Raw genomic sequence first — 21113 nt, 5'->3', positions numbered from 1 at the left:
TTAGTAGTCTTAGATCACATGACGAGAAAAAAAAATGGATTCATTATAATAGAGATGATCATTGCTGAGCCAGGACCCAAAAAATCAGATCACTTCTCGGGACGGTTCGGATTGGGCCAAGCTTTAGGTCGAATTTTATGTACTCAAAGCTGCCCAAAATGGACGAGTTGTGTGAGAAATATGGCCAATTTTCAGGCCAGGCAAAAAAAACAACCAAAATTGTATAAAAACACATTCGCAAACCTATTCAAAAATAAAAGGAAAAATCTATCCAAAATCCGCCAAAAATTGGATCGGTCCGAGCCTACTTCGATCCGCTCTACTCTTTACTTACTTTTCTCTCTCCTTTTGTTCATTAGCATTTTGATGATCATTTTAATTCCATCAATGATAATTTTTTTTCACTATTCTCTACTTACCACATCAGTACATCACTCTCTCTTACATTAACTAAAATCCACCTATACTTCTCTTTAGTTCTTTTTTTTTTCCTTACTTGCCTTACGGAACCCGCATAGTTACTAACTTAATACTCTATAATAATCGTTATAATGCTCATCTTATGAGAAAATTTGTTTTTGCTCATTGAGTAAGTCATTTTTTAAAAAATTCACCTAAATTTTTTGTTCATGAGCCCTTTTTTTTTCCGTTGTTGAACTAAACTGAGCTGAACTGAACTGAATATATATTTTATGAGAGAAGGAAATTAAGAAGTAAACTGAACTGAAAATAATCTGAAAAGAACATGCTTTTATAAACCGTTTGGCTGGTAAAGGGGAAAGGAAAAGACATTATCAAAAGGAATGAGAGAAAAAGGAAAATATACTAGTATTATTCTCAACTATTTTTTCTTCCTCTCTCACTAACCCCACATACACATATATACTTTTAATTACTCTCTCTGTTTCAAGTTACTCGCAACAATTACCAAAAATGGCCGTTTCACATTACTTGCAACAAGGTTTTTTTTTTTTTTTTTTTTCCCCCTTTTACAGTAAGTTTTTTAGTGTGATTTTACAAATATGCCCTTACTTTTGGTTTTAAACACCTTGATTAAACTTTTGATTTTATCTCATTAACTCAAACACTATATTAATTAACTTAATCATTTCCACTAAAATCATTCCCCTCCCAATTTAATGCAATTGCCAACCATCACCACTACCATCACCACCACTACCACCACCACCACCATACCCCAGAATTTCTCTCTATTTTTTCACCGATCTACCCTCGATTCAACCACAACACCTCGCCGGAAGTCATGACGTTGTCGGCCGTCCCCTCGCTTGTGGGTTTGGGTTCGAAATTTGGGTTGTGGGTTTTGGGTTCGAAATCTGGGTACGTGGGTGGTGGTGGGTTCTGGTGTTTGAAATTTGAATTCGTGGGTTTTGGGGTTCGGAAATTGGGTTCGTGCGTGGGTGGTGATGGGTTATGGATTCGTGGGTGGTTTCGTGGGGGATTCGTGGGTGGTTTTGTGGTGGATTTGGGGGTAGATTCGGGGGTGGTTTCGTGGGTGGTTTTGTGGTGCTCGGTGGTGGACTGGTGGTCGTAGGTGTTGGTGGTGGTGCTAGGTGTTGGTGCTAGCTTTAGGTGGTGGTGGTGCTAGGTGTTGGTTTTAGGTTGGATTAGTACTTAAGTGTATCCCTAATTTTTCAATAATCAAGCTTATGATCTTTTGCCTAAGAGTCCGCACCTCCCTCCTTTGTTGCGAGTAATTTGAAATGGAGGGAGTATTAGTTTTACAAAATTTACAACATTTTTAATTTCCGTAAAAATCAAAAGACGCTTTGTACAAGGTTACTAGCATACCAAAGCGTAGTGGATACACAAGTTAGACCTGTGATTTTGGCGCCATTTCTACAATTTCCCTTCAAAGTAGGCCCACTCTCTTTCTCTCTCCTCTCTCACACTTCCCCATTTTTATTTAACCAAACCCCTAATTATTTCTCCAAAGTTTCCATGAATTCCACCAATTAACCTCTCTTAGGGTTTTCAATCGGAGCTCACATTCTTCAATTGACAAACCCCAATGTCTGAACGAGGTGCTAAACGCCCCAAAATCGTTAGGTTTGTTCTTTCATTCTTCTCAATTTTGCCTATTTTTGTTCAGAAATTTGTTTATTTAGCATAATTCTAGGGTTTCGAGTTTCTAATTCCAGCATTTTGATTCTTTCAAGCGTATGTACTGTCATAATTCACATCATTGAGTCATAATTTTGAAGGTTTATGATTTGATTTTCAAATTTTCAATTTTTTTTTTTTTTTTTTTGAATTTTCAGAGGGGAAGATGATTATTTGCCTGGAAATATTACTAAGATTGAGCTTCATAATTTTATGACCTTTGAGGATGTGACTTGTACGCCTTATTCGCGTTTAAACTTAGTGATCGGTCCGAACGGGTCCGGTAAAAGCTCAATTGTGTGTGCTATTGCACTTGGTCTAGGTGGTGATCCTCAGGTTCGTTCATTCTAACCAATTGTACAAGAATGTTTCTCTTTTCTGCTGTAATGTTAATACTCTTATTTGTAATTTGTCCGTGTACAATATTCAACCCCGTCCCTAAATATTAGACCACATTTTACGGGAAGTATGTTTTTGTAGTTACTTGGGAGAGCGGGAAGTGTTGGAGCATATGTAAAGCGGGGAGAGGAATCTGGATACATCAAGATCACTTTGAGAGGCGAGTCTAGGGATGAGCGGATCGTCATCACTCGTAAAATTGACACAAGCAACAAGTCCGAGTGGCTGTTGAATGGTAAGTTGATGCTTTAAATGCTTGAGTTGATTGTTGATACTAGGAAAATTAGTAGTTTATGTTAGTTTAAAGTATGTTTCATGGGCATTCTTTGCATATACTACAGAGTATTATTTTGGCTTGCTTATCACCCCCCAAATCCTCTGTGACTGCTTTGTTTATGTTTTCTCTCGTAGCTCATGGCAATAAGGCTGTGGTATATTTACTATCTAGACTTTAAAGCCCTACTTTTCATGAGATTCATGTTGCCCTGTTGCTGTAGTATGAAAAGGCATTGTCTTTTCTTTCATTTATGGAAAGAAAACTACTCATTTTCCAGCTTTTCCCTTATCATGCTGTAAAGGAAGTTTATTCCCTGGGGTTGTTGGAAAAATAAAACCGGTATGAAGCACTTTTGTCACAAGAGGTAAAAATATAATAATCTTAACAGCAAACAAAGAGTACATATTTGTCAGTGTCTTTTTCTTTTAAATTTCTTCAAGCTGTTTGATTTGACACTTTGAGTTCCCTGTACCCTGTTCTTGTTGCAAACTTCATTTGGAAGTCAAGGGTTTTATCTTAGAGTGATCAGTGATGGCATCCAGGGAAATAAACAATAATTACATGCTCCAAAACTAAAGGGCAGGTTTGGCTATTTTTCTAGGTAATTGCTTGCTTTGCCCTGTTTGAATTTAGTTACATAACCTATGAAGAATTGTCGCCAAATCCCTATGCCCAACAAAGTAGTGACTTGAGAAATAAGGATCTCATCCATGCAAGTGTCTGCTTGTACTTGTTGCAACTTGTTAGATCTGTATTGTAGAAGGCAAAGTATTTCCTTTAAAAGTTTACTTTTGCAAGCAATGCTTTTCTGATTACTGGCTGGCATCAGATTTCTTTCTCTTCTCTGAGTGTTGTCCTGATTTTAAAGTAGGGGCTTCTCGGCTTCTGGCCTTTTGACATATAAGGTCCTTCAAGGGCAACAGATTTAAAAGATTCCTCATTGATATTTTTCCTGGTCTTTCCTTGGTATTCATGTGTCATCCTACAAGGCTACAATCATTATATTATTTGGTTTATCCATGCTTTTAGCCTTTGGGAACGTGCTTGGATGATATTTGGTAAGATAAACTTGATAAGTATTAGTTTTGTGCATTTATTTTATTGCTTGATATTGCTGTGCTTCTTATTAAGTAAGAGATTAAATCAAAGAAGCTGTACACAAATAGAGATTCGCTTTTTTTTTTTTTAAAAAAAAAAAAATTAATTTTTCAGCCCTACAACAACAAAAACAACATTAAGAGCCTTAGTCCTAAAGAATAGGCTACATGTACCATAGAAATGCAGAAAGTGATATTTTTTTTTAAATTATTTTTTTTCCCCAAACATGTTTTTTTTTTTTTTTTTTTTTTTTTTTTTTTATATTATTATTTTTTTTTTTTTTATCATTGTCTATGCAGAGAGCAACTGAGAAAATGGAATTTCTGTTTTGTGTCTATGAACCGATGGGAATTTACTGTGAATGCTGATGCAATTTGTTTTGGCTGTAGGCAACATGGCAGCAAAGAAAGATGTTATTGAAGTTGTTCAAAAATTCAATATCCAAGTTAATAATTTGACTCAGGTGTGTCTTCATTTTAGAGTAATCTACGTGCTTATTTTTGATGCTTGGAGATTTATAAAATCTAGTTATGTGGAAAATTTCTTTTTTGTCCAAAACATCCTAGCAGACAAGTTCATCTTTCCACTTCTACCAGCATTTCCCTAGTGCTTGTACATGTCCTCATTTCTGCTGATGACTTCATTGGTCAGTCCGTGTTTCATACTCTCATGGCTTAGGGTTTACCAAATGAGCAGACTCAAGTTCAGATTTGTTGATGTACTTGTAGGGAGAGGTTTCAGCAGATCTTTAAGGGGAAAGCCTTGTTCATGCAGGAGTATATGATCATGCACATGTCCATGTGTTTTGGGCTTTGACTTTCCCTTTGTTGTTTTGTCCATATGTTTAGTTACTGGCCTTCCTTTAGTAAATTGTAGAAACCCCCTTGGTGGCTTGGTGTCCTGATATAATTGTTAATACCTATGAAAATATTAAGTTAGGCTTCCTGGAATCTAGCTCCTGTTTTTGTTATGCACAATATTGCCAAGTGCTGATGAAGAAAATGACGTACATTTTTTTTTTATCCTCAGAAACAACTTATATTCAATGATTTTGAAAGACATCCTTTTACCTTGCTCTCACTTCATGGTTCACATTCTAGTGGTAGCAGATATATGGCCTTTGCTTTTGAACTACAATGAGTTAAATTTTTTTTTTTTTTTTAGTGCCAATCAACTAAAAATTGGCCTCTTTACTAGGCCTGATTGATTGGTGATAGGGTCACATGCATCTTCACTCCTCAGTTGAGTCAGACCACCCCAACAAAGGGCATCATGCTGGTTTGTTGTTGGATTTTGTATAAAAAATGGCTATGTAAGGTGCGAAGCGAGCTAAGAGGCCACCTTTGGTGTGAGGCATATAATGGAAACATTGAGTTAGAAGTAGTTAATAATAAATTTCAAGAAGCATGTGATTATTGGTTTCTACTTTTCTGGCTGTCCCTGGTGTTAACTTTTGACTTGAGGTCAATACAAGACTAATCTATCCTCCTCACCTTTTCACCATCTGTTATGCATATTCTTTTACTTTGTTTCCCTCTCCTGCTTGTTTGTTTTTAACTGTTGTTGCATCTAACCCCCCCCCCCCCCCCCTTATTTTTTGGTGGTGTCATGTTGGTGGGCTTCACAGTTTCTGCCACAAGACAAGGTGTGTGAGTTTGCCAAGTTAAGTCCTGTTGACCTGTTACGTGCAACAGAAAATGCTATTGGTGATCCTCAACTAGCAATGCAACATGATACTCTTATAGAAAAAAGTAGTCAGCTGGGAAGACTCCAAAGAGTAAGTTTTTGGTCTAATTTACTGGAGATGATAATCTCTTATAGTGTTGTCATTTGTTCAACAACCATCTATTCTGTTATAGGCTGTTGATGGGAATAAAGTGACATTAAACCAACTTAAGGCTCAACATGCTGAACAAGAAAAAGATGTTGAACGTGTTCGTCAGAGACAAGATCTTCTAGCCCAGGTTCACATTTTCTGAATTGTATCTAGGGGCATGAAGACATTTTTTACCTTTTTGTATCCTTTCTATAATGGCTTTTTTCTTAATTTGCTTGTAGGTTGATTTGCTGAAGAAGAAATTACCTTGGTTGAAATATGATCAGAACAAAGCTGAATATCTTGAAGCTAAAAAGCAGGTTGATGATGCTAATAAGAATTATGATGAAGCTGCAAAGATCTTGAATGATCTCCAACAACCTATTAAGTAATTTTCTAGTCTTAATATTTTTATTTGCTTATCACTACGGTTTTTACACGAATGTACCAATTGACTTCTTACTTTGTCAACATCTTGGTCAATACTCGACTAGACACCAACCTAGCTCATGTACCTTGTATGGTGGGCTCGTGTTGAGTTGCTGCCCATGTTATTCATGCCCTTAAGTAGTACTCCCCTTTTTTACCATTGGAACTTTTTGCACTATTTACTTGATCCACTTTGACCAATGTTTGTGAATTATACATAAGAAAAAATATAGTCTTGTGACTACTTGTTGGAATCATCTCAATGAATAAATTATTTATATTCAATTGTTGTAATTTATATTTATCTATAATTACAAATATGATTGGTCAAAGTTTTGTATTGGCATGTTCTAATGGGGCACTAACAAAAATAGGAGTATTGTTTTTTAGTATTTCTGAAATAATTATTGGTTTGATCTTAGTAATTTTGAGTCTTGGTAACTACAATATATGCTTTTTAATGTTTTCTTGTATTATAGTCTACAAATTACTAGAACAAAGTCTTGTATTGGTTTTAAGATTTGTTTTGCATTTTTATACAACTAGGTTAGGTCCCATGCCATTCACGGTGATCTACGGTTATATATAGTTATAGATTAATGATTGATAAGTATTATAATCATAAATTAGTCGAGGAATAATAAAATTATGTAATATGTTGATTTTTAGTTGTGGCTTCTAATACACAACTAAAGCAAAAGTAGGCAAAAAATCTGAGCAATATTTTTCTTGTGTAAAACTAGTCACTAAATTATTTTAAAAATACTTGTATGATTTTTGATTTATTGTTCAAATTTTTTTAGAAAGATTTGTGGAATTTGCATTTTAAATATAATAATTACAACATATTAATATGGAAGATGTATATATATATATTTTTTTTTAATTTTAGGAGATATGGAAGATGTATATAAGATAATATTATTATTTAGTAAATAATTTGTTTCCTTAATCAATAGTTTTTTATTTTTATTTTTATATTTTTTTTATAAAAAGAAAAATAACTAAGGACATACTAGGAGATTACACGTGTCATTGCTGGTGTGTCTTTTAATATATAGTTATTGATTGATTATTGATGACTAAATAATAACATCACTACGTTATTGAATAAAATTGGAAGTATATGTGCTAGTGTAATCCATTATTATTATATTGAAAGTAATTTTGACTCATCCATCTAAAATTCCAAATCATCTTAATGCCAAAGTATGATGTTGAAATAGTCTTTATGAAAGATTGCATGCCAAGGTTATATAGAAGGCACTATGGCTTACGATATGCACAATTGTTTTTCCCTGTGCTTGCATACTTTAGCATTGTATCTATGGTCTAAAGTTTGTGAATCTAGAAACTTTTACTACCTCTACTTGTTTATGCTCTACTTAGTATTGGCCTTATTGCAGATATGCAATTTAAGATTTTTTTTGAAAAGATGAGTGGGCAAAGTAAGAGATTGTAAAAATACCGGTGGGGGTAAATGTGTATGGAAAGGTGTAATTATTGTGGGGAAAAGGGGTAGTATGGTAATACATCAAAGTAGAACAATAAAGAACAATCTAAAATGGAAAGTGAAATGAACAAAAAGTAATGGAGGGAGTAGTTTCTTAGAAATATTTAGCACATACCAATACCATATCTAGGGAGAATTGTCCAAGACCAACTATTCTTGTTCATTTGGCTTTTGCGAAGATCTTTATGAGATATTTATTGTCATGTAGGTGAAAATAGCTATCATTAGTAGTTTTATCGCCTTATTATTTTCAATTGTTAGAGCCGTGAGGTTAGCGGTCAAAATATAGTTTAAATATAACTACTTTTCGGTAAAATCTGGTGTTTGATGAGGCAAAAGAACAAAAACTTGAATAATTTTACATCCAAAACCTACCTCTTATCAATCAATGCTACCTTGAAACATTTCTTTACCAAAAACTACTTGTAATCTTTGGCTAGTCAAATTTTGAAGGCATTTGAAGATTTGTTGCAGAAGATAGCCTAGGCCTATTCCTTTTGTTTTTTCACCCATTTCTCTCTGGGATTTATTGATCTTTCTATTTTTTGAGAATTTCTGATTTCTTTGACCTTCAGATATAATAATTCCTGGAAAGTTATTCAATATGCAGGAGTACCCTGATAGACTTCTACCATTTTTACCCTCAGAGTTATGTTAATCTGCGAATATTTACCATATTAGCCAAAGCATGTAACCCTACCTAGTTTGCCTTGTTATGCAGAATTGTGTGAAACATTTTATAAAGGTCATCAACTTTGCAACCATGGAAAGTGTTGTAATGTGAGCTGCAAAATATGAAATTTAATGTGACTGTTAATTTTCTAGGCCTTTGTGGATTCAGGTTTGAAAAAATTTCTGGCATAAATTACTCTTTATGTCAAGGATTTATCCTTGTCTATGCTTGTATGTTATTGTCACTTATCTGGTTATGATTAGGTGTTATATCTACTATCATCTTGCTGTTCATGAATAAAATTTTGTTTCATTAAAAAGATATATATCTACTAGTGTTTTTGGGGAGTTGTGGTTAGTAGAAAATATGGAAATTGAAATTTGCAAAACATGTAAAGCTACATGGCTTATGCATTGAATCATATGAGTTTTCATATCTCTTGAATTGTCTTGGTGAGGTATTTAGAGATATCATACAGTCTAATGTATTTGATATCATTGTATCGTAGGGTTTTGACATTGGTACTTGACAGTATCCAACTTTAATTGTATATTTGAAAATTTTAGCTTCTTTCCCAATTATTTAACAGCTCGCCTCTTTATTGGCAATTATAATCATTTCAGAAAGCAGCAGGAGGAAAAAGCACTGCAAGACTCAAAGTGGAAAAAGTTGGAGAATAATTTGAGTAGGAATGCCCAAAGGTGCAAGAAACTTCAGGAGAATGAAACTCAGTGGGTTGTGTTTCTTTCCTATCTTTCTTGCCATTTGGTACTTCATTGATGTCCTATCTTTCTCAATATCCATTTTTGACAATTCTAGGGAGTCATAGTAACTGGAAAGTACAAGGACATGGAAAAATTGAAGAGGGATGAAGAATCACGTCAACAAAGAATGTCGATGACTAAAGAGGAGCTTGCAGCTGCTGAACTGGAACTGGCAAACTTGCCACCTTATCAACTTCCAAAGGATGAGTTTGTATGTTATGCTGTTAGTTGCTTTTTAAAATGCAATATGCTATATAAGTCTCAATTATATTGCATGCAAGCTTTCCCAAACCTTTTATATGATAGTATGAATTTAAATTTGACCTTGTTGCTATCATTCTATGGTGAATTTCTTTCGATAATCTGTTTGTCTCTCTTTGTGTAACTCTTATTGTATGGATGAGTGTGTATTTATTATGTTTTCATCCATTGTTTATTCTTATTTCTCTTACTTTCTTAGCAACCTTAATTTATTAGGATATTTGTAATTTCTTAGTTCTTGCTATTAAATGCGATTAATTCAGGAAAGGTTGGAGGCCAAAATTGTAGAATTCGAAGACAGTGCAAGGGAGATTATGCAACAAAAGACTGATATTGGTAAAATTATGTCTGAACACAAACAAAAACGGACACAGTTGGCTGACAGGTATATTGCTATACATGGCCCATTTAATTTTAATTATGTTGCATTTCATTCTGAAATACAGAATGGTTGCAGGTTAAAAGATATGGAAAATAGAAATTACAAGCTCCTGAATGAACTGAAAAATAGTGGAGCAGACAGGATTTTTGAAGCTCATCGTTGGTTGCAAGAACATCGTGATCAACTGAAGAGAGAGGTTTATGGACCTGTTCTGATTGAGGTATATATGCATTGCTGGGCCTCATTGCAAGATAATGAATTATCCCTGCTAGCGAGCTTGCATCTTCAAAATTTCTGTAAATGAGTGCTGCTAATTTTTCTCAAAATGTTGAACTTAGAGGCTTTATTATTTGGACTAACACTATCTAATAGCCAAAGGTTTGACTTATTGGAAATTGCTAAAGGTCACTTTTAAAGAAATAGGCCCTTCATTGGGGCCTTGGGGGCCTAGCCAGCTTTACAGCCTCATTTTTTATGGCATGCCTCTATCTGTGAAGCAATGCAATCCAGGACTTGTGCATGCACAGAGATACTTTTCTTAGATTGACTGTCTGACCTGCCTCTTATATATTATTAATTGATCATGTGACATATAACTACCCCAAAAGAAATGATTGAACTTAAAACATCATTTGAGGATAAGTTAAATTTGAATTTGTCCATCTTGCTCTGTCTTTAACTTTGTTTACTGAGTTTAATATTATTCATTTGGACGGAGTATTAAATCCTGGTGATGAAGCATTGTGTTTATACATTTAAGCTTCTGATCAGGAAGTATGCATTTTAGAGACTTTACATTGCTACTTATGTGATTTTCTTTGTTTATCAATCTGAACTTTGAGGTTTCTCATCGTTTTGGTAGATGACTTTGAAGACAGTCAACATTGGTTGTCTTGGAGACCATGTCTCTCAAGTCTCACTAGTTATACCTTTGTTACTGTTATTTGAATGTAATTAGCAGCAAGTTACAGATGTAATGCAATGAAAATGATGTTATACATGGATTATACATTTTCGATGATGATATTTTGAAAGTAATTTTAATTTATGCTTTGTGATTGTAGGTTACTGTCAAGGATCAATCTCATGCTGATTACTTGGGAGGCCAAGTTCCGAGTTACATATGGAAGGTATGTTTAGTCTCACTGCCCTCTCTTGCAAGTTGCATGTGTAATTGAACACAAAGTAAGAAAATGTAGAAATGAGTTTGGGGAAAATGTTTTAAATTTTTGTTAGGATGAATAATATATATATTTTTCTTTCTATTGCCTCCGCTGCACGATTGCACGTGCATAAGATGAATGTGGTGAAGATGTGTATGTTGTGATGGATGTGTGGCCATACAAGAAAGGATTGGTTGAGGTATGAGATAATTAGGAAGAAAGTAGGGGTTACATCCAGCAAATACAAGATGAGGGATAATTGCTTTAAGGTGGTTTGTTCATGTAAAAAGGAGACCAAGTGAGGCTCCAGTAAGGAGGCTCGAATTTTGGCATTGTGTTGGGATCGTGAGAGGTCATATTTAAGAAGATTTGGAAGAGAGTGATATGAGTCCATTGGGGATTGAGGAAATTATAGTGTTGGATTGGGCATATATATATGTTCTTACTGTCTTGTTTATTTTAATTCAGTATTTGCTTTTAGTGTTTTGTTAACTCGTGTTTTTAAACTCTACTTATTTCATTTTCTAAGGTAATCTCAAAGCTTTATGTATAGTATTCACATGAATTTTTTTTTTTTATACCGCTTTACTACTCTTTTAAAACCTTTTTGTTTCACACTTTTGTCTCATTTTTATTCAATTAATTATTTTGCTATGCTCTATTTCCTTTATGGACGTCTTCTTATGATGATTCATGTTAGCCGACCCCAGATCATATTGGGAGTAAGGCTTTGTTGTTGTTGCCTCCTTATATTGGACAATACCATGATAATATTTAATGTTTATGGTGAGAACTTGAGAAGTGAAGGGGAGCTGGGGAAGAAGGCAAAGTTTTTTCAAGTAATTTAAGTATGTTTTATTGGTTTGGACACAGTTTAGTACTTTGGAATATTGCTCTCGTGGAATGCTTTCTCTGCATGAATTCAGTGCTCTAGGGTAGAATAGAACTCAAAGTTTGTTTCAACAGATATATCTTTGTCCACTTTCCTTTGAGCATTGCACAAAACTAGCTAGCTGGTGTCCATTAATATCTTGATCAGAATTAGTGAAATTCTTCCCTTCTACTTCTGTTAGATGATATGCTGCCTCCTAATTATACCATTTTCTTTGTTTTATTTGTACTGCATGATTAGTTGATCTTTCTGCTGTACTGGTAATATATAATGTTCTTGATATGTACTGTCCTCATATTTGTGAGTGGTTTCTTTTAATTCTCTCTCTCTCTCTCTCTCTCTCTAACAAGTTCGCTTTTCTTATGCTTAAGCACATGGAGTTATATGCTAGTATGTAGCAATAAAGCTTATAGTTCTATTCTTTAATTTGAATATCTTGCACATCCTACATTGTGATCCATACTTTGACTTGCTGTAGATTATCTTTGCAGTCCTGCCATGTATTTTCCTATCTAGAACTAGACAATGCAAAATGATCACAGATTAACTAGTTTGTTATCTTTGCATTTGTTTGCTTCAGCAGTATTTTACTTGAGTATTCTTGCTTTCCAACCTCGTCTTTTCTGAAAATAGTGTAAACACCTAATCTTTTTTGCCTTTTGCTTTGACATTGTAAGTCCTTCATCACTCAAGATCCCAGTGATCGAGACTTTTTGGTGAAACACATGAAATCATTTGACGTCCCAATTCTAAATTATGCTCAAACTGGAGAACGAAGTAGAAATCCCCCTCAAATATCTGAGGAGGTAGGTGCTTTGAAGGGCGTATTTTTTTTTTCTACACTGAGATTCTAGAGTTTCTACCTCTTTTTATTGTTCTCTTATGATTTGGCAGATGCGTAAGCTTGGGATACATGCTAGGCTTGATCAAATTTTTGATGCTCCAGCTGCTGTCAAGGAGGTTTTGATTAGTCAGTCTAACCTTGATAACTCAGTATGCTTGCTGCCTCTCATGAATGACCTTTTTTTTTTGGGACCTAAGATTAGGATGTTAATTTTTTATAATTTACAATTTTAGCTTAATTTTGGGGGTGTTATTGGTACTTCGAATTTATCTTTGATATTTTTCACACTTTTTCAGTACATTGGTACCGCGGAAACTGATCGAAGAGCAGATGAGGTTGAAAAGCTGAAAATAATGGATTTTTGGACCCCACTTAACCACTATAATTGGTCCAGATCTAGATATAGTAATTATGTGTCTGCTAGTGTGATGCCTGTTCAAAGATTTAAACTTCTTTCATGCGGTAAGTTTATGCTTTTGAATGCTTATTTTGCGTTCGATGGTTCAGAATTTCAGATTACTTAGACTACATTAAATCATGCTTGCAGGTTCAGATAATTCAGAAATTGAGAGTCTTAGGTCCAAGATAATTGAAATTGAACAGACAATTAATGAATACGACAGCCGACTTAAATCTCTGCAGTTTGAGCTAAACCAGAACGAAAACGAAGCTTCTAAATATCACAAACAGCGGGTATAGCTGTTATGCTTGAACAAAGCGGAAATTATCTAGTGTTTTCTCTTTTTCTGACGAGTATTAAGTCTTACCTAGGATCCTTTGCAGGAGGAAGTAACAGAGAGGGTAAATATTGAGAAGAGAAGGAGGAAGGCTCTGGAAAGCCGCATTAGTAAGCATTCCTTAAATATATTTGCATAAGATCTTGTCTGGCATTGAACATGTATAATGTAGCTTTTTATTTATTTATTTATTTTTTTTAATGATAAATTGTGGTCTAGATCAGAAGAAGTGTCTACTGGACTCCATTGAGAAGGAGGGGGATGTTGATAGTCAGATTGCCAGCCTTTCTGATCAAGCTGTAAATTTTAATATCAAGCGATTTCATAACGCTATGGAGATTAAGGTGAAGCTCTCTTTTGTTGATTTAGACATTTAGTATCATAGACCTCAAACATTTTTGATTTATAATTACTTTCCCTGTTTTCTCTTACCACGTTTCAGAATTCACTTATGGAGGCTCTTTTAGACAAATGGAGTCTTGCTGAAAAACGCCTCTCTGCATTTGAAATTGACGTAAAGGTAGTTATTCCTTTAATTATGTCCAATCAAGTTTAACAATGTATTTATAATATCTGATTAGATATGCTCATTCCCTTCTTGTGTTTTGATTTGAATATATAAGTATACCTGTCTTTGCCTGATGGTTTTGGCAAAAGGGGCCTGCAGTCCAGGGAAGAAAATTTGAGAGCCTAGTATCTTGCTTCAGTGTTCTGGCGTGAACCATAATAATTAAATAATAAATTATAATAGTCCCTGTTAATTACCGATAGAAATTTAGTGAACAATAAAATATTATAATTGGCGATTTTAATTTTTGTGAGTGTCCTTTAAATTACAAATATATAAGTAGCCGTTCTGTTTTTCTTTCCTGTGATTCTCATATCTATGGTTTGGTAAGGTTATTCACAATGCAGTGCTATAGCGTATCTCAGTTAATATTCGCTATTTGTGCATCTTGGGTGTTTTCTGACCTTTTATTATCCGTCCTTTACTTTTCTGTCTGTGTAGTATTTCTTAGCTTCCGTCCTGTCGGTGTTTTTTTTTTCTTTTTTTTTTTTTTTTTCTTTTTTTAATTTCTTAGTCACCTGGATGTTGAATCTACTAAGGTACCCATCCATATGGACATCTTTGTTACATATGTATCCAATACCCATGCACATGAACTCATGAAGTCTATGATTTGGGAATGAGCTCCTAAATTTATGTTAGTAATTTGAAAGCTAAAATTAGTGAGCTAAAGTTTGATTGCTGTGATGAGTTGAACTTTTCCTCTTGAGTGCTGGCTTCTCTCTCTTTCTTAACTCTTTCTTAAGAAGCTATGTGCAAATTTAGTTCTTTTGGATGTCATGACCGTCTAATAAAGTGTTCAGTTCTAAAATTAGTTCTTTTTGTTTCTAATAAAGTGTTCAGTTCTAATTTTCTAATTCAACCATGACTGTCTTTCTTTCTGATCTAATCTTTAATGAAGAATGATCTATGAGATTATGTGATCATGGAACAATATTTTAAAATTAGTATACTTGAACTTGCTGAATATGCGTATGCTTGTTTTTCCAGACCTGGCTGTGTCATGTTTTTCCAGGCTATGCTAGGCAGTCTGGTTTTATTGTATTTTATGCTATCAATTCTTGCAAAATCTTGACCATGCTATTCTTTCTTAGATACAAGAGTCTGAAATGGAAATTAAGCATCAAGAGAGATCTGCTGTGGAAGCAAGCATGCATTTGCAGCAATGTATGTGTGATTAGCCCTCTAACTTTTTTGTTCTTTTATTGCAAATCCTGAATGAATTTGTTTCCTATATATTCTGATAATAATGGAAATAATGTCCTCATTTCTGACTTTCTGTTAAACGTTTTAATATGTTTACCATACCTGTTTTCATGCATTATGAAAAAGAGCTGTGAGGTAACCTATTCATGTCCTTCCTAAAGAGTGTATTTTGGTTGTAGAAAGCTGAAACTGTTTGTTGCTCATTTTATTGGATTTATGTACTGAAGAAAAGTACTAAGTTTTAGTTTATTTGCTGTGAATCTGAAGATTCCTTGTCAGTTGGCTTATGGAAACCTCTTTGTTATTGCGAAGAATAGGTTGTCTGCCTAGTACAGGCTGTCTCAACCTATAACCAAAATTGGATGACCTGAATCAGTCTATGAACAAATAAAGCTGTCATTGATCTGTTTATGACAATAATTTAATTAGCATCAGAGACTCATCCCCAATACGATAGACGTGTTACCTGAATATGATTTTACCCAAATGGACTTGACCCGTACCAAATCAAATAGCCTGCTTGCCACCTATATGTACATCTAACCTCTCCGTAAACTATCCAGGGGCCTTTGCTTTGATCTTCAATATAGGCTTGTGGGTCTTATTGATGTTGTTGATATAGAAGAATACAATGTGGCTTTTTCCTGTTAATTGCCTTACTAGATTTATATAAAAAAAGCCAACCTCAAATGTGATATCAAAGATCAAACACATCTAATATGTGTCACTGCTAAATTAAGTCAAGGTCCTTTATTGTGAAATTGAGAGGCATACCCTGACATGAGAAGAACTGTATAATTTGGCAAAAGTTTTCCAACTTGGTGGTAGAGGTCTGAAGGATGTGTTGAAGGTATTAGTTCAATTCCTCCCATATTATAGCTAGGCCGATTCCCCTCTTCCTTTCAGAAGCTGATCTCCCAAATTTTGTTCCAGGCTTTTATTTTGTTCAGATGTTATCCCTTTAAGTGTGTTATTTCTGTTTCTGTTTGTCCTCATCTTGGTCATCTAGTCATATTTCATTTTCTAAACCTTTTGTTTTAGGTCAACTTTTTATTTTCAGACTTTAATACATTAAAACTAGGGCGATCTATGGATATTTGTTATTTTCTTTAATCTCTGCTACTGTTTCTGAGTGATTGAGATTATAGACTTTATAGTTTTTTGAAAGTGTGTTAATTTCCTTTTCCCCTCTTTACTTATCAGGTAAAAAAGAAGTGGAACGGCACAAGGAGCGGCTTATGGATGCCAAGAAATATGCTGAATCTATTGCAAAGATCACTCCTGAAATTAAAGAGGCCTTTGTTAAGGTTGGTTTTTTTTATACATTTATTTTGTTTCAACCTTCCCTTAGCTGACTAGAATACATTTTCTTCTGAGGCAGAGGTGATCATGAGCAAAGTTGGGCTTTTCAGGATAGATATTTGAGTGGTGCCAGATTTTGTGTCATTACCATAATGGTCCAAATTGGCTGGTTGGGGCAGACCTAGACCTGAGTGTAGGATAATTGCCTAAAACCAGGCTGAGTTTTGGGCAAATTTTTGCCCAATATCAGGTAAAAAAAAGAGATGAAAACCCTCTTGTGCTGGCTGGGGCTTGGTATTTTTGGTCTGAAATATACCCTAAAAATTATTGACATGGTAGGTTGTTGAAGAATACTTTTGTAGTAGCATTTATCAATAGATGGGTTGGGATAGCATGTTTATATATGTATAATTTTTTTAAATTTTCTGGCAATTAATTTCAGTAGTGCATGTAGATTTCTGAATTCTGAGTCGTTTTACACCTGCAAATCCCCGAGGATGGATTTGCTTTTAAGTTTGGTATATCAGATTTCTTCACGCCATTAGGCTGCATGTAAGCTCTCTTGAATGCACATGTCCCAGATGTATGTGCTGCTAGTGATGTTGGCTTTCTTTTATTCCCCTGGACTAACTGTACAAAATTTATGTGGAAACCAAATATGTTTCTTCAAAGATTAATGAAACATTTTACAATGCATTGGTTGGGTTGGTTACCTTTACAGTCTCCATTCCTTTTGCAATTTTTAGTGTATTTTTCACATTTTCTACCATGTCAGCATAACATTATTTACCCTGATTTAAACAGCTATATTTAGCAGAAGGGAGCTTTGCTAATGTTGTTTCAAGAAAAAAAGTGGTATTTCATAATAAAATTTGTAATGGCCTAGGAGATTTAGGGTTAAGGTCTTAAGCTGTCCACATTTAGATTCCTAGGCTCTTTTGCTTGAGGTCTAATTAATAGTTATATGATTCCTTCTGCTGCATCAGTTTTAGAGGAGTTGTTAATTGATGCCCAAAAGTCGGAGTAATCTCCAGGTCACCCCTTTTAAATAGTTAATGTATACGAACTCTATATAGATTTCATTGATTTGAAACATATCCTCATATGTGCATACATGCATTTTTCTTTGCCTTTAGATGCCTAGTACTATTGAGGAACTTGAGGCTGCTATTCAAGATAATTTGGATCAAGCTAGCTCCATTCTCTTGCTGAATCAAAATGTTTTGGCAGAGTATGAAATGCGACAAAGAAAGGTAATGCCTTTCATCAATTACATCAAACATTCATCTGGTTGCACTTATGTGAAATTGTTAATTGTGTGCTTTTATCTATGGCAGATTGAAGCTTTGGAAAGAACACTTGAAGAGGAAGAACATGGATTCAGGACTCTTTTGGCTGAAATAGATGCCTTGAAGGTAGTTCGCTTTTACTGAAATTTCAGCCATTAAAGCTGGCCTACTTGCTCACTAATCATTCTATTATATTTAGTTCTCTTTAGCATGAACTTGTAGCTTACAACCATAATCTTTTGGCTTCAGGCTGTTTGGCTTCCAACATTGCAGAATCTTGTTTCTCAGATCAATGGAACATTTGGTCATAATTTCCAGGAGATGGCTGTTGCTGGAGAAGTATCATTAGGTGTCAACTGAGATTTCTTGAATTGAATATATTTATTGATAGAGAGAATGATTGTCTATTTTGATAGTCTGATAAATCTGTTATGCATTATTAGATGAGCGTGACATGGACTTTGGTGCATACGGTATAGTTATAAAAGTAAAGTTCAGGTAACTACTTTCAAACTTGTCTTGCCTTATGATCTGTTGGACTTGCTTTCAGTATATCCTTTAAAGTGTGTTTCTCTGCACTTCTTTCCACTGGGTATCTCTTGTTCACTGGGCACCAGGGTCCAGGGAAGATACTAGAGAGCAAGAAGATGACACTTGGACAGTGTGACAAGTCTCTAAACTCTTGAGTCCAGCTTTAGTTATTTGCTGTGGACCCAAACAAGTACAATTTCCACTCTGTACTTGAAGAGCCTTGCAGTTGCTGAGAATTTAGTCCACAAAGAAATACTTATGAAGTTGTATCACTGTAAAGATATGCATAATTAGTGTAAGAGTTAAAATTTTGTGGCTTGCGTTGCTTATATTTGAAATCCTAACATGGTGAAGACTACAATTAATACTGGGGACCTCCATTAATTCGTTAATATTTGTCACATTTAAAGTCAATAAGACCACTGCTGACAAATAACAAGCATAAGTGGAGAATAGTCATTGGGGATGATGCACGTGGTCATTATTAAAGTTACCACACGTCCACACTCAGTACTTTATTGTTTATGAAACCATATTTTTTAAAAAATTTATTGTGTGTGTTCAGAAATTATATGTACGAATAAAATAAAGGGTCAGAGCTCTATCTCTAAACATATCTGTAGTACGAAGTAGTTTTTATGATGTTTTCAGTTTCCACTAATCTCTGTGGAGAGCATAATGCTTGTGCTTGTATGACTATCCTTCTAATAGTGTTCTATGTGATGAATTGCTGTTTCGGGAATGCTTTTGAAATGGCGAGGGAAGCAGGGATGGTTTTGTAAAAGCCTAAAAATCTAATAATGGATATCTTTTTTTTTTTTTTTTTTTTTTTTTTTGACAGGAAAAGGATGTCTTTATTAATATTCTATTTATATATCTTTTTTCTGACCATTAAACCATATTGAAACCACATTTATTTTGATATTGTGCCAATTAACTAATTAAGTAATTCCTTGTGTTTGTTAGGCAAGCTGGACAACTTCAAGTCCTTAGTGCTCATCATCAATCTGGAGGGGTACTTCATCTATCCAAGTTATTTCCATGAGTATCACATTTAAACACTGTATACCTAATGGCACCTTGTGTTTGTACATGCAGGAGCGTTCAGTTTCAACCATATTGTACCTTGTTTCTCTACAAGATCTTACTATATGCCCCTTTAGAGTAGTTGATGAAATTAATCAAGGTTATTTCTGCTATCTAACTTTAAGAATTCACTGATCTAACAAATAATTTCCCTTTAGAGTACTTGATGAAAATAATCAAGGTGATTTCTGCTATCTAATTTCAAGAATTCACTGATCTAATTAATTTTCTTAACTTTGTCCCTGTGCTACTCCAGGAATGGACCCCATCAATGAAAGAAAGATGTTTCAGCAGTTGGTGAGAGCTGCTAGTCAACCTAATACACCACAGTAAGAATATTTGTTTTTACCAAATTTCTTCTCTGACATGGCTATGGCTTGTTTAATTATTTTGTAGCTGAATAATATGGAAAAGTTGCATCTGGTTGCTTGCTAGACTTCTTGTGATGGAGTTATCATGGTCATTTGTGTCTTCTGAGTTCAGAGTTTTAGTGGGAAGTGGCCTCTCTGTCATGATAGTAGTACTATCTAGTTTAGTGTAATCTGTACTATGACATGTGGTTATTTTTAGGCTGTACTAACGGCTTTTTCTAGCTGCTCGACATATCAGCAGACTGGTTTCACATGCCTTTTCCTTGTCTTGGTTAGTTGGTTTGCAGTACTAGAAAGGGTACCTCATGTGGAAATGGGAGGTTAAACCATCTAAGCATAGGAAATAATGCTTTCTTTTGTAGAAAAACCAACATTTTATCAGGCTTCTCCCATGAAACTTTTCTATTACCACTGGAAAGTACGTTTTCCTGCCTCTACTTTCTTCTGATATCCACCGTATATGATTTCTTCTTAGCAACACCTTTTAATATATTAGTATAGATTTAAGAGGGTCCAGTATTAGCACTATTTGAAATGGAGATGTGCAGCCTTCTCAGTTTACCATCTATGAACCATCTATGAACCTGTTTTACTGTATTTTGTAATTCAAAAGTATATTGCATAACTTGCTGCTGGCATACTTTGATGCTTCTCTACCCCTATGGACTTTGTATTTTTGTTTTTGCATGACCATTCTAGATGACTGCGGCTTTCCTTCACAGGTGTTTTTTGCTGACACCCAAATTGCTGCCTGACCTGGAGTATAGTGATGCATGTAGCGTCCTGAATATTATGAATGGACCATATATCGAGGGGCCTGCTAAAGGTTAGTATCCATCAGATAGAGCAACGTAGAATTATTTCATGTTCTGATTGTCCAAGCTGATAAGAAAACTATTTTTTTTTTTTTCCCTTGTGCTTTTAGTGTGGAGCAAGGGAGAAAGCTGGCGTACAATCATATCTCAACTTGGCCAAGCTCAGTGCTGAAATGATCTTTGTTAGCTGTAGTTGTGGTTAATGATACAGATCAACTCCTATGATTACGGTTTTTGTTTTTCCTTTTGGGACATAGATCATATTATTGCTTCAGGGAAAATGTTTCAGAAAGTTCTGTATGCAAACATATTTATGTAAATTGAAGAACTATGATCAGACATTTAAACTGTAACAGCACATCTTTATCCTTAATTTGTAAGTTAAATGATGATGAGTAGCACCTAAAATTTTTGCAGTAAAATATTTGCTTTACAGTTGCTAAGGGAGTTTAATCTCATAGTAGCAGTTTATTCTTCATGCGTAGTTTCTAATTACAATCCCTCCTTTTGAAGATATGATGAGTACTTCTATATCTTCTAACTTAGTGGGAAAGATCTTGCACAATGAAGCTA

At 34.7% G+C, this 21113-nt stretch overlaps 1 protein-coding gene across 1 annotated transcript; it reads left to right on the top strand.

Moving 5' to 3' along the window:
• The first annotated feature begins 1990 nt into the window (after positions 1 to 1990).
• Positions 1991 to 20977, top strand: LOC145595497 (structural maintenance of chromosomes protein 5-like). The gene is made up of 30 exons (XM_081651914.1): positions 1991 to 2070; positions 2283 to 2460; positions 2605 to 2758; positions 4288 to 4361; positions 5526 to 5675; positions 5758 to 5862; positions 5957 to 6102; positions 8953 to 9064; positions 9149 to 9304; positions 9618 to 9739; positions 9812 to 9956; positions 10801 to 10866; positions 12469 to 12597; positions 12686 to 12784; positions 12932 to 13097; positions 13183 to 13328; positions 13419 to 13482; positions 13592 to 13716; positions 13815 to 13892; positions 15035 to 15107; positions 16350 to 16453; positions 17585 to 17701; positions 17786 to 17863; positions 17987 to 18086; positions 18181 to 18235; positions 19235 to 19283; positions 19367 to 19454; positions 19611 to 19683; positions 20448 to 20551; positions 20651 to 20977. Exons 1-30 carry the CDS (start codon positions 2033 to 2035, stop codon positions 20710 to 20712), a joined length of 3156 nt encoding a protein of 1051 aa, XP_081508040.1. The 5' UTR covers positions 1991 to 2032; the 3' UTR covers positions 20713 to 20977.
• The last annotated feature ends 136 nt before the right edge of the window (positions 20978 to 21113 follow it).

Source organism: Chenopodium album, chromosome 19, assembly GCF_948465745.1.
Source record: "Chenopodium album chromosome 19, dcCheAlbu1.1, whole genome shotgun sequence".
In the NCBI taxonomy this organism is placed as follows: domain Eukaryota; kingdom Viridiplantae; phylum Streptophyta; class Magnoliopsida; order Caryophyllales; family Amaranthaceae; genus Chenopodium; species Chenopodium album.
The sequence above is the reverse complement of the archived record's forward strand: the minus strand, read 5'-3'. Positions and strand labels throughout refer to the sequence as shown.